At 42.7% G+C, this 12,869-nt stretch overlaps 2 protein-coding genes across 3 annotated transcripts; both read left to right on the forward strand.

Annotated features, from left to right (window-relative positions):
• Window positions 1-2,581: 2,581 nt before the first annotated feature.
• LOC18030407 (3-isopropylmalate dehydratase large subunit, chloroplastic) lies at window positions 2,582-7,263 on the forward strand. Of its 2 annotated transcripts, none has more exons than XM_006414849.2 (15): window positions 2,582-2,777; window positions 2,867-2,995; window positions 3,092-3,262; window positions 3,536-3,688; window positions 3,812-3,880; window positions 3,955-4,071; window positions 4,254-4,328; window positions 4,563-4,640; window positions 4,765-4,860; window positions 4,954-5,003; window positions 5,236-5,290; window positions 5,385-5,516; window positions 5,854-5,901; window positions 5,997-6,155; window positions 6,869-7,263. In XM_006414849.2, exons 1-15 carry the CDS (start codon window positions 2,727-2,729, stop codon window positions 7,007-7,009), a joined length of 1,524 nt encoding a protein of 507 aa, XP_006414912.1. In that variant the 5' UTR covers window positions 2,582-2,726; the 3' UTR covers window positions 7,010-7,263. The 2 variants fall into 2 exon arrangements, with proteins under 2 accessions (XP_006414912.1, XP_006414911.1); XM_006414848.2 differs by having other exon boundaries at window positions 2,634-2,777; window positions 2,870-2,995.
• A 1,208-nt stretch (window positions 7,264-8,471) lies between these two features.
• LOC112082094 (meiosis-specific protein ASY2-like) lies at window positions 8,472-11,328 on the forward strand. The gene is made up of 6 exons (XM_024149190.1): window positions 8,472-9,008; window positions 9,060-9,492; window positions 9,557-9,694; window positions 9,768-10,351; window positions 10,398-10,532; window positions 10,600-11,328. The coding sequence occupies exons 1-6, from the start codon at window positions 8,472-8,474 to the stop codon at window positions 11,326-11,328; spliced, it is 2,556 nt and encodes an 851-aa protein (XP_024004958.1).
• The last annotated feature ends 1,541 nt before the right edge of the window (window positions 11,329-12,869 follow it).

Raw genomic sequence — 12,869 nt, forward strand, 5'->3', positions numbered from 1 at the left:
GATCGATTGCCGGCATGGAGGGTATCTGGTTTAGAGTGGTTCTGGTAAACAAACACCAACGTTTTTTCTCGGCCACACTACTGGAATGGGTGTATGGAAATCTTGTGGAGGGGACCGAGGATATTGAGGGTTGGTCTACTGTGTTTTGCATGGCTTTGTGGTGGGGGTGGAAATGGCGATGCGGGAATGTCTTTAGCACAAATGCGAAATGCCGAGACCGAGTGAAATTTATTAAGGAGTTAGCAAAGGAGGTGTTGGATGCTCACTCAAAACAACGAGCGGGCCAAGGCGGTGGAACAAGAGTGGACCGTAGGATAGCTTGGAGAGTTCCGGATGAGGGTTGGTTAAAGTTGAATACTGATGGAGCATCGCGAGGGAACCCGGGGAGAGCTAGCACGGGGGGCGTATTGCGAGATGTAGAGGGGAATTGGCAAGTGGGGTTTGCTTTTAATATTGGGGTCTGTTCAGCGCCGATGGCAGAGCTGTGGGGAGTATACTACGGTCTATATATCGCCTGGCACAGACGAGCTACTCGAGTGGAGCTGGAGGTGGACTCAGAGATTGTGGTGGGCTTTCTAAAGACAGGGATTAGCAACGAACATCCCTTGTCTTTCCTGGTACGTCTGTGCCATGGCTTCTTCTCTAGGGACTGGATAGTCCGTATCACTCATGTGTATAGGGAGGCTAATCGTCTGGCTGACGGATTAGCAAACTATGCATTTACTCTTGCGTTTGGGTTTAGTTTGTTAGAGTCACCGCCGAGTTGTGTTGCTTCGATTCTGGCGGATGATGCTCGAGGTGTTGATTTTGTTCGAAGTGTTTATATTTGAAGTTTTTAAGTTTTAATAAAATTGAGGAGACTTTGTCTCCTCTCCCCCACCAAAAAAAAAATAAATGTGTGCTAAAACAGTAAATATAAAAACACAAAACAAAACAACTTCTCGCTTCCATATCACAACACAAGAGAAATCCTCTCAAGAGGAGAGGACGAATGCCTATAAAAAATACAAAAATTAAACTAAGAAAATAATAACCGAAAACCAAAGCACTTTAATTTGATACAAAAACCAAAAACAATACCAAAAAAAAACAAACAAAAGCCAAAAAAAAGGACAATAATACCAAAAAGCAAGGCCATGAAAATCACTGTTAACAATGCAGAAAACCAAATCAGTTAAATTCAGCCTCAAATATCAACGTACGCAATTCCTATAACAGATTAAAACGAAAACGATGGAGTTAGATCACTAATTATCACGCAATACACAATACACAAAAGTACAAATTAAAAATAAAGACTAACGCAAAGATAACAAAATATATTAAATATTAAATAAATATGATGCTAAGAAATTAATATGAATCTAAACTATATCGTAAAGGAATGATCCAACAGTTAGGGTTAACTTAATTTTTTTTTCCCTGCGATTGTATCTTCCAATTTTTCGATTTTTTATATAATTTTTATAAAAATTAATTTAAACAAATTTAAAGAGGGTAAAAAGTAATTAGTCAAAGATTGAATGAGAGATCTTAAAATTAAAATTTTACTTCGCTTATAAATCAAAAGTAAAAATCGAAAGCAAATTCTAATCTTCAATCCGGTCTACGGGAGAGAAGTGGTGCGACAGCAAACAACGAGCAGCTAAGCTCTCTCCGTCGCTTTTAGCAGGACGCTGGCTCCCACAGACCCCCTACGACGTATTGTGCTTTCCCTCTGATCTACCTCCTCGCTTCCGCAGTGAATCCACGTCTCCTTTCCTCCGATCTCCTTCAGCCGTCCTCCAACGTCACAGATCTGCAGAGTAATCGAAAGTCAAAGCTTTCTTCCGATGACCATAGCCGTCCCCTAGCAGAATGAAGCAACGAAATAGTTGCGATACGGATCCACCTCTGCCACACTCAACACCGAACCACCTCGAGAAGGAAAATGCTCCACGCCTCGCACTGACGGAGAAGAAGAGATATAGTCTCTTGGTTCGCCTTGATTTACCGGCCAAAAACAGAGCACAGACCCAAACGCTCTACGCCAACAACAGTCGCCGAGCTTAAAACAGATTTAGGACACATATCAGTTCTTTATTTGCTAAATGATGACAGTATTCACTCCTGGAGAGTATACGAACGGTTTCAGTGGATCGCAAGACAAAGCCATCCATAAAAGCGAGTTTGTACTTCGCATGTAAAGCTATCATCATCGCTATTCTCCCATCATCGTAATAAGTTTCAAGAGTTTCAAAGATAATAGAGAGTCCGTTCGTCAAGTAGTAAGGTGAATGAATGATATATGGATTCTCTCGATGAATGACATTGAAGTTGCTGATTGCCAGAGTTTCGGGACAAATTTTTTTACGATTTGTGTGTCTGAGGAACTGAGGAAGTGGCCTTTGTATACAGAGGATAAAACCGGTTAACATTTCTATACTGGACTAAATCACATCATATATTGATCCAATATTACTACCAATCTATTTAATAAATAATGTCAGTATAAATTATCAGAAAGAGTAAATAATGTCAGTATAAATTATCAGAAAGAGAGAAAGAGTGTATCACGTGATTAGAAAAACTTAAGGTCACCAACCTATAGACTCTCTCTCTCTTTATATCTCCCACTCAGTCAACGCAGCCTTTATATTTTACTCTTGTGAATTGCATAATTGACCTTATTAGGTTTTGTTTGACACACGCCTCCATCTTCGCAACGAGAAGAAGAAGAAGAAACCATGGCTTCCTCTGTAATCTCTTCCTCTCCGTTCGTCTGCAAATCCTCCAAGGTTAATACCTTCATCATCATTATCTTTCATTTATCGATTTCACATTTTTGTTCGAATTTCTTAGATCTTTTTGTATAAATCTGCGGCAGAAGGATTTGGGACTTTCTTCGTTCCCTAAATCATCGCAGATTTCGGTTAATAGATGTCAGAAGAAATCGATTTCTCGGAAGATTGTCTCCGTGATGGCTCCACAGCGGTCATCGAGCACCACAGGATCGGTCTGAGCTTATTTCCCTTATCTCTCGTGATTGCTCCTCTTCCTACTGTTTTCTTTTTACGTGAATTTTTCTTTTTTTTTTCTTTTCCATTTCTAGGTGAAAACTGGGATGACGATGACGGAGAAGATTCTCGCAAAGGCATCAGAGAAGTCACAAGTGGTCCCTGGTGATAATATTTGGGTTAACGTTGATGTTCTTATGACTCATGATGTCTGTGGACCTGGTGCTTTTGGTATCTTCAAGAGAGAGTTCGGTGAAAAGGCTAAGGTAATTGCATGCAACAAATCTGTCTCTTGTTGGTCTTCTGTTTCCTGCTCAAGTTGCTTTGCTTGATGTTTGTTTCATGTGCTAGTATCTGTTGGGTTCTAGAAATGATGTTGAGAATAGCTTTGGTAGTTTTTTGAACCTTACTTTGTTGCTGTGTCGTTGTTCAATTACTGAAAAGAGCTTTGATAGCTTTTGGAATCTTGCTTTGTTGTATGCCCAACACTTGATCATTTTTGCACCCTGCTTATTGTGATTGTTACTTCCACGTTGAAGGTTTGGGACCCGGAGAAGATCGTTGTTATACCAGACCATTACATATTCACGACTGATAAGCGTGCAAACCGCAATGTTGACATCATGCGGGAACATTGCAGGGAACAGAACATCAAGTATTTCTATGATATCACCGACCTTGGAGATTTTAGGGTATGTTGGTTTTGAACTTTCCATGGAGTGAATCTGTGACTCGCCTAAGTTGCCTATTTATAATAAAATTCTATCTTTCTTGCATGTGGATGAAGTTTCATGTCTTTTTTTACTCATCCTTAGGCTAATCCGGACTACAAAGGTGTTTGCCATGTCGCGCTTGCACAAGAAGGTCATTGCAGACCAGGAGAGGTAACAATCTCTTTCACTTGATATGATTGGCTCTGTTTGGTTTGGTTCTAATTGATATATATTTCCTTATATAGGTTTTGTTAGGAACAGACTCTCACACTTGTACTGCTGGAGCATTTGGTCAATTTGCTACAGGGATTGGAAACACTGATGCAGGCTTTGTGTTAGGCACTGGAAAAATCCTCCTTAAGGTTTGTATAGTAGCTGATTCTTTTGCTTCTCTGTGCTATTACTTTGGTCAGTGTGTCAAATGGAAACCTTTGATGCCTGTTTCAACTAGGCAAAGGCTTGTTAGAATAGTTTCAGCCCTGTCTAACACTCTAACTTCCATAACCCAACTGTAGTTTCTGAAGCTCGTATCCTGATTCTGCAGGTTCCACCAACAATGAGGTTTATCTTGGATGGTGAGATGCCCAGTTATTTGCAAGCAAAGGATCTGATTTTGCAAGTGAGTGTGATATGTCTTACAGCATTTTTTTATCTTTTCCCAGACTGAAATCATTTACAGATCAATTTTGACAGTAGTACGAGGGTAGATATGTAACTTTTAATGTGTTCCAGTCATGTCTCACCAAATTGCATATTACTGTGAATTTATTAAGTTTTTCTTTTTAATGTTTCCTCTTTCGGTATTCTTTCGAGCTCTTTCTTCTAGATCTTGAATTTGCTTCCAACTTTGTAGATCATTGGTGAAATATCTGTTGCTGGTGCAACTTACAAGACAATGGAGTTCAGTGGCACAACTATTGAAAGTCTTACTGTAAGAAATTATTGTGTTTCCGACTCATAAGTCAATTCTCCTATAAAAACAAATACAATAAATTTTGGCGTATGATGACTTCACTGATTTATTACTCCTTGCTTCAATCTGTCTTGGCTGCTAGATGGAAGAACGAATGACATTGTGTAACATGGTTGTGGAAGCTGGGGGAAAGAATGGTGTCATCCCTCCTGATGCGACGACATTTAATTACGTTGAGGTATGTATTCTGTCTTGTTTTCTTGTAAATCATTCTTATTCATGGAAAATTTATGTTGAGGTATGCATACCCTTTTTCTGATATCTTTTGCAGAATAGGACATCTGTTCCCTTTGAGCCAGTATATAGTGATGGAAATGCAAGGTATAATCACATGGTACTCTCAATTTATAAATAGTGTGCAGAGTAAATATGGATTTCTGGTATCTCTAGTTGAATAATTAGTGCATCTGGAAATTTTTCAATACTTTAGATATGTAACACAACATATTACAAACCTACTGTTCATATGAGTAACGTAACTTGATAGAATGGTCTCTCTTCAAGTTAAACTTTCTTTGTGTAATAATAAATGTTTCTTTCTTTTCTTCCGTAGCTTTGTCGCAGATTATAGATTTGACGTGTCTAAGCTGGAGCCTGTGGTGGCTAAGGTGGGGTTATCATGGTTAACAACTTAAACGTTGACTTATTTTGCCACTTCCGAGTACGTATAACTGATCTACTATCGCAATGTTTTTTTTTCAGCCTCATTCTCCTGACAACCGGGCTCTAGCAAGAGAATGCAAAGATGTGAAAATTGACAGAGTATACATCGGATCTTGTACTGGTGGGAAGACGGAGGATTTTGTGGCTGCAGCTAAACTTTTCCATGCATCAGTAAGTTCCAATTGTTTCTGTGTCGTAGATGACATACTTACCACCGTTTTACTCGATTTTGGACAACAGGCTACAATATGCAGAATTACAAAAGACCTTATATCTTGTTTTCGTAATCTGAACCAAAGACTTCATCAAATTGAAATGTTTAAATCATCCTGCTGATAGTTTTCTTAATTCTTTGCCATGGGAAGCAATAGTTGTGTTTGTTTGTCTGGATGACTCAGTTTTGCTGGCATGTTGTTTGGTAATAGGAATAAGTTGTTGATACATTGACTTCGTAGCAGTTTTGGTTGCTGTTTAGACTCATGGAAAAATCTGCTTGTGTATTTTGCAGGGAAAGAAGGTCAAAGTCCCAACTTTCCTTGTCCCGGCTACTCAGAAGGTTAGCCTTACGTTTCCACATTGTTAACTTTCTTCAAGTGATTTTACTTGGTAATATAAAAAAATACAAATATCAAACGAACTGTATCTATTCAGGTGTGGATGGATGTGTATGCCCTCCCGGTACCTGGATCAGGAGGTAAGACATGTGCACAGATATTCGAAGAAGCTGGCTGCGACACGCCAACAAGTCCTAGCTGTGGTGCCTGCCTTGGTGGCCCAGCAGACACCTATGCTCGTTTGAACGAGCCTCAAGTAAGCACCTGTTTCTTACCCTTCTTAATCCAATCATTTGTGCCTACTGAAAAAAGAAAAAACTAGTAAACTGTGAACTCTATAAAATGCTGAATCACTACGAAAAATAATCACTAAATCGCTTCCCTTTGATATCTACATGTCTGATCCACTTAGAATGTTGAAGTATCTGATTGTTGTCTTGTCATTGGGCGGGCAATTTTCTAAAATGGTTCATTTTTTGAGTTTTTGTTCCAAACATAGCACCATCAATTTAAATTTCTATTAATACCACAAATTCAATATTAAATTGACTCAAAACCCTTTCCTAATATGGGAAATCTAAACCTTAATCTAGAAAAGAGAACCCAAACATAAGTTTTTAATTTTATATTTAATTCGTTTAGGGTAAACACGTATTTTCACACAATAATATGTGCGATTTTTGGAATTAGAGAATAATCTCAGTCTGCTAGGTTTTGGAACAAATTACTATATATTTTTTTTTGCTATTTTAGGGTATTTCTCTATTATCAATATTATGGTAATAAAGATGCTTATTTCTCATTTTAATATAGAAAATTTTAGAAAAGTTTGTTGAAGTTGATTATTATTATCTCAGTAACTGATTTATTTGCACGTTTGATTGTGTGAAAACTCCTATCTATCCTCAGATAATATTGTGTAGTGAGTGTGTGAGACTGACAGAAACTCGTTTTGGAAACGTATTACAGGTCTGTGTCTCGACGACAAACAGAAACTTCCCCGGTCGGATGGGACACAAAGAAGGGCAGATTTACTTAGCTTCTCCTTACACAGCTGCAGCCTCGGCTCTAACTGGTCATGTCACCGACCCAAGAGAGTTCTTGCAGTAGGCTATATAATCAATGGCTGTGTGCAAAAAAAAAAACCAAAAAAAAAATCCAAATGCTGCATCAAGAGAACATTGTTTAATGATGAGCATTGAGAAACTATATGTATGTATTTTCCTTGTTTCGCTGTTGAACTTAATAGCTTCAAGTACTATCTTAAACTTTGAGTTTGAAAGAATAACGAGAGAGAACAGAGTTAGAGAAGTCAACGGTCATATTCTAATAATAACACCAGTAGTGATTAATTTCATTGCAAAGTTACTTAAGACTCCTCAAAATATGGCTATCAAAGATAAACCATGCGCATTCTTGTTTTGTGCTTTGTAATTGCAGGGCATGTGTCAAATATAGATTCTAATAGCATTTTTTGACACTTTTTCTAAAATATACTATAATTCAATAATTGATGCCAATAATGGAGGCCATTAAGTCAATGTATTCCCTAGGGATTTAAATACAGAAGATAGTACCGTTGAAACAGTTGTGTAGACTATCGAAAGGGAATATATATATGGTAAGAAGCCATTAAATCAGTAAAGCTGACAAATTGAATAAGTGAGAAATTATATCATTTGGTTTTGTACCGTCACCCTTAATAATGTCAATTAATAACTAACCTTCAATAATACGTATTCTATAACAAGATTAATTAGAGAGGCAACAATATAATTGGCAAGGGCCAATTGACTCGGGGAATGAGACGATGCAGGCGTTTAAAATTTAAGATTAGTTATCTATATATATATATATATATATATTAGCTACTTAGCTATATGCCGCCGTTAACTTTTTCTTACAAAATATGTTTTGTAATTGAAAAAAAAAATGAGTTTACCTGAAATTTGTTGATTGTGGTTATCAACTATTTAGGGTCGGTTCAGTAATTCGAGTTTGGAAGATTGATTTTGTTTTATTTAATTAAGTTTTCAATTTACAGTTTGTTCAGTTCGGAGGTCTTTCGACGAACTGTGTACAATAATGTTGAGGTTTTTTTTCTTTAGGTCCGAAAAGATCCCTTCTACAGTAACAAGCCCTCTATTTATAGTACAGTAGCGAGAAAAAGATTTAGGGCTCCACGGTCGACTCTCACCGCCTCTTATCGCTGGGCCTGTCTCCCTATGGGCCGTGCTATCAGGCCAGTCCCATTTCGGCTAAAACTGTCGTAAACCGGGATCAATTGGGCCGGTTTCGGTCTCTAACTGGTCCGAACCGGATAGCGGAGCGTACCACCAACAGTATGTCCCCCCCAGTTCGGTAAATGGTTCTGACTTACTTTTGCCGAATTGAAGCTGGAGCGGTTAACGACCGAGGTTGGCGAAACCGGATTTCCGACTTACATCCGTGCTCTTTCCTCTGACGTTTCGGCGAGGGTATTAAGGTATTTTCGCTCGTGGGAAACTGAAGAGTCGTGTCGGTTTAGGCGGGAAATCAAGACGTTACGAAGCACGGAACTCGAGAAGTCGCAATGATTCGCTCTTCTTCTATAAATAGGGCTCAGCTCTCCCCATTTCTTACTTTCGCTCCTACTGCCAAGGTATTTGCTCTCCCAGTCATCGTCCGCCGTGCTCTCTCGTCGACGGTTATTTTTCGAGCTACTCCGACAATGTCTTCCGAGTCCTCCTCCAACTCTGAGGCCGCCATTCTCCCCGAACATTGTAGGGAAGAAACTTCGACTGATGTTTCGAGTTCGAGATCTACCGAATATTCTTCGAACGCATCGCTGGTTCGAAAGAATTCCCGAGTCGTCGAGGTCGGCTCTAGTAGTCGTATTCCGATTCGGGCTCCGGAGCTGATGGATCAGAATCTTCGCGAACCCGAAGGTCAAGTCCCTGCTGACCAGAACCTGGGCCAGGAGCCGGGCGTGAAGACGGATGAAGACGCTCTTTTGCGGGAGGTCGGCGAGGAAGAGGCGCGAGATCCAAACGATGACGACATGATGCCAATCCTGGAGCGGCCATCTATGTGCGCCCCCGTGAAGTCTACGCTTTCGTCGCTAGAAACGGTCCGGTCAGCTATGTAGATCTGCAGGACTCCTCCTGGTGTCATAATTCAGGTCCCCGAGCCGGAAGAACGTCCTTGGGATGTTCATGAGGACTTCATCTGCGTCTACGAGGCATACTTCCGCGAGACCGGTCTGACTTTCCCTTTGCCTCGTCTGCTTTTTGCATACTGCAATCGTCGCGGTTGCGCGGTATCCCAGCTGCAACCAGCTTCAATAGTAAACTTTGTCGGAATCCTCCAGCTCGGGCGTGATATCCGTGCTCGCATCAACGTCGCCCAGTTCGAGGAACTTTTTATCATGAAGGTTTCTCAGGCTAAAAGTTGGTTTCTATCGGTGAATTGCAACCCGAAGTTCGACCTGGTCACCGGAAACAAGGCGAGCAAATTTTCGAACTGGGACAAGAGTTACTTCTTCGTTCGCGTCGACTCGCAGTCTGCTGAGAATCCGGAGAGCACGTTCCGGACTGGCTGGAGTGTTGATTTTGGTACATATCTCACGGTTAACTCCCCTATTTCTTGGTCGGTACTGACATTTCTTCGTTTATGCAGATCGCCACGTTCCAGGATTCATTCAGCGCTCCCTTACGACCGACCTAGCGAAGCAGCTGAGCCTTGCCAGACAGCGTCGTTTGCCCCGAGCTTACCAGGAAAAGATCGATCGGTGGATAAAGAGAGCTCAGGACAGAGGTATGAGTTCCTGACTCGATTCTCTCTAGACATTTATTTAAATCATGGTTGACTTATTTTATTTTACTTGTAGCTAAAACTAAGGCCGAAGCTAGTTCGTCGAGACCGGAACCAAAGAAGAAGAACCCGAGGAAAAGCATCAAGAAGAATCGAAGGAAGATGGCTTTCGACAAATCGGACATTCCGATGATGAACTTCGAGGCTGACGATGAGGATGATAATGCCCTAATCGACATCGTCGGCCTCAACGGGAACGAGGTCGGCGATGGTAATGAGGTCGGCGATGGAAATGAGGTCGACAACGTCCCGGCGGATCAAGCTGATCTAGTGATCCCGGTTGAAGATTCTGCACCCGGTGAAGCGGGGACTGGCGTTCCCAAGGTGGTTCCTCAGCCGCAAATGGAGGAAGGCGAGATCGGTGAGCAGGACGAGGACGAGCTCACCATTGCCGACCGCGCCCGGAGGAAGAAGGGAAAGTCCTCGAAGAGGTCTTCTCGGAAGAGGGGCGGCGATCCCGAGACGACCGTAAGCAAGGGGACGGGGATATTGGTGGTTCTTTATGGAGGGGATATTGGTGGTTCGCCCGCTGCTTCTCAGGATCCTCCCGAGTGTCTGGCGGCCGAAACCGGGAACCCGAGGTCATCGAAGAGGCGTCGAGTTTCCGATGCATCATCTTTTTCGGTCCGCCTTAACTACAACAAAGAGCGGTCCTTCTTTGACGATGCTTCCGCCTGCCGAGCTCTTCAAGCAGATAGTTCCAGCTTCGTCTCCAATGCCCGAGACTAAGGATCTCTTCCGTCCTAAGTCTTATGCCCGGGTCGCGAGATCCGCCTCTGCTGTAAGTTTCCTTTTCATACTTGGGCGTTTTAACTTTGATGTGTTTCTGACTTTATCTTGATTTTCAGCTCGTCTGCGACACCAACAAACTCGTCCGGGAGTATGATTCTGAAGTCGAGAGGCTGAGGAAGATCAACGCGGAGATCGCTGCTGAGAGGGCGTCATTGGAGGTGTCGTACCGGGATGAAAAGGAGAGGTACAAAGCTTCCGTGCTGGCCTTCACCGAGAAGGAGAAGGAGAACGTCGCTCTGAAAGAGAAGGTCGGGGCTCTGGAGGCGCGGACTGCCGAGCTGGAGGGTGATATGGATGCTCTGTCCAAATCATTCAAAACGAGCGAGCTCGAGAGGCAGAAGTTCCGGGACGCCGAATCAAAGGGCCGGAAGATGATGCAAGCACTGAGGGGCAAGTGCGAGGGGAAGCTGGCCAAGATGAAGGACTTCATGGACAAGTCTGAGCTCAGAAAGGCGCCGTTCCTCAAGCTCAATCAAGCGACTGCTTTGGTCGGCTTCTGCGACTTCCTCAGGCGGGAACACAACATGATTGTCCCGTCTCACATCATGGAGACGTATCAGCGCAGGATCAGGAACTGCACGAAGGAGGTCGATGACGTCCCTCTCCCGCAGCTCGGGAATGAAGACTTCATTCTTCCGAGCGATGCCGACCTCATCCCAAGGATCGTGCTTCCGCCGAGGACACATGTTCCGGAGGGCTTGGACCAGTTTGGTTCAAACTCCAAATCCATCTCGGCAGACCGGGCAGCGAGTTTGAAGAGTCTGGCGTCCGTTGCTCGTCAGTAGTTTCCTTAGTTGTTTTTATCATGGTATTTTTGGTTGTATAGCTATCTTACCCGCGCAGTTCGGGTTTAACTTTATCGTTTTTGGTCGCCGGTTTTTGGCGTTATATTGTTGTCGTCTAGCTCGGCGATTTTTGGATATTTAATGAAATGAACGCGGCTGCTTATTCCGCAGTTTTTTACTTAGAATTTTCTTTCCTCGTATTTTATTTGCGAACTGTTGGGAGTTCGGCTCGTTTTCATTAAATTGGAGAGTTCGTGATGTTATTGTGACGATGCAGACAAACTCGGGGGACTTTTCCGGATTTGAATCATGGTTGACGGATTGCTATTCGGAAGAGTGAGTGCGGATTTGGTTCTGGCTTTGAATGATGGGGCATCATGGGATGCGGGCGAGAGTGATCTCGGCTTTTGAGATTGTATTCGTGGAAATACTTGAATCGATCTCCTGGCCGGGGAGTCGATGTGTGGAGTTAGTGAAAAAGATGGGTTTTTATTGGATTTGTAGCTGGACTCGAAATTGAGCTGCCTACGTACCTTTTTGCAAGGGATCAAGCCATTCATAGTTCAGTTTACAGGGGTGAGTTCGGCCGGAGCCGAACTGGTTTATTTTTTTTTATTTTTATTTTATTTTTTTTTTGTGCGCTGGTGGCGCTAACTGGTCCGAGCTCGCGGTGGCTGGGACTTAATAGTAGTATCGTTTGAGGTTGGCCGAGTTCCATGATCGTGGGATCGGCGTTCCGTCGAGCTGCATGAGTTCGTATACTCCGGGCTTGACGATTCTCATTATCTGATATGAGCCTTCCCAGTTCGTGTCCAGCTTGCCTGCGTTTAGTTCCTCGGTGTTGTGGAATACTTTGCATAGAACGAGGTCGCCTTCGTCGAAGTGCCGACCTCGCACTTTCTTGTTGTAGTACCAAGCAGCGAGGTTTTGATAGTTCTGGATTCGGAGGAGAGCTAAGCATCGCTGTTCTTCCAAGTTATCAAGGTTGTTGATCATCATCTGGTCATTGAGATCGGGGTTCTCGGGAAGCACGGAGTTTCTTAAGGTTGGGATGCTCACTTCGGCTGGACAGAGGGCTTCGAGTCCGTATGCCAAAGAGAAGGGAGATTGTCCCGTCGATCGCCGTGGAGTAGTTCGATGCGACCATAAGACTCCGTCGAGCTCGTCCGCCCAGGTGCCTTTCTTAGCCTCGAGACGCTTCTTTATACCGTACAGAATGGTCTTGTTGGTTGCCTCGGTCTGACTGTTGCCTTGCGAATAGCGTGGGGTCGAGAAACTAAGACAAATTTTGAATTTTGCGCACCAATCGTTGAACGTTCCTGCAATAAATTGTGGTCCGTTGTCTGTGATGATCATGCGGGACCCCGTGTCGGCAAATGTTATACTTCCAAACGAATTTTTGAACGTCAAGTGTGGTGATCTCGGAATACGCTTCGGCCTCGACCCATTTTGTGAAGTAATCCGTCATGACCAGGATATACTGCTTTTGATTTGTTGATCGGCATAAAGGTCCTACGATGTCCATGGCCCATCGCATAAAG

This window comes from Eutrema salsugineum, unplaced genomic scaffold, assembly GCF_000478725.1.
Source record: "Eutrema salsugineum unplaced genomic scaffold, Eutsalg1_0 scaffold_1, whole genome shotgun sequence".
NCBI classification, from domain to species: Eukaryota; Viridiplantae; Streptophyta; class Magnoliopsida; order Brassicales; family Brassicaceae; genus Eutrema; species Eutrema salsugineum.

Excerpts from the sequence above, each read along its gene's own strand:
- LOC18030407 (XM_006414849.2), top strand. The coding sequence starts at position 2,727 with ATGGCTTCCTCTGTAATCTCTTCCTCTCCGTTCGTCTGCAAATCCTCC. Across the intron at positions 3,881-3,954 it reads GTCATTGCAGACCAGGAGAG|GTTTTGTTAGGAACAGACTC; the intron begins GTAACAATCTCT and ends TTCCTTATATAG. Across the intron at positions 4,329-4,562 it reads CAAAGGATCTGATTTTGCAA|ATCATTGGTGAAATATCTGT; the intron begins GTGAGTGTGATA and ends CCAACTTTGTAG.
- LOC112082094 (XM_024149190.1), top strand. The coding sequence starts at position 8,472 with ATGATTCGCTCTTCTTCTATAAATAGGGCTCAGCTCTCCCCATTTCTT. Across the intron at positions 9,695-9,767 it reads AAAGAGAGCTCAGGACAGAG|CTAAAACTAAGGCCGAAGCT; the intron begins GTATGAGTTCCT and ends TTTTACTTGTAG. Across the intron at positions 10,533-10,599 it reads TCGCGAGATCCGCCTCTGCT|CTCGTCTGCGACACCAACAA; the intron begins GTAAGTTTCCTT and ends CTTGATTTTCAG.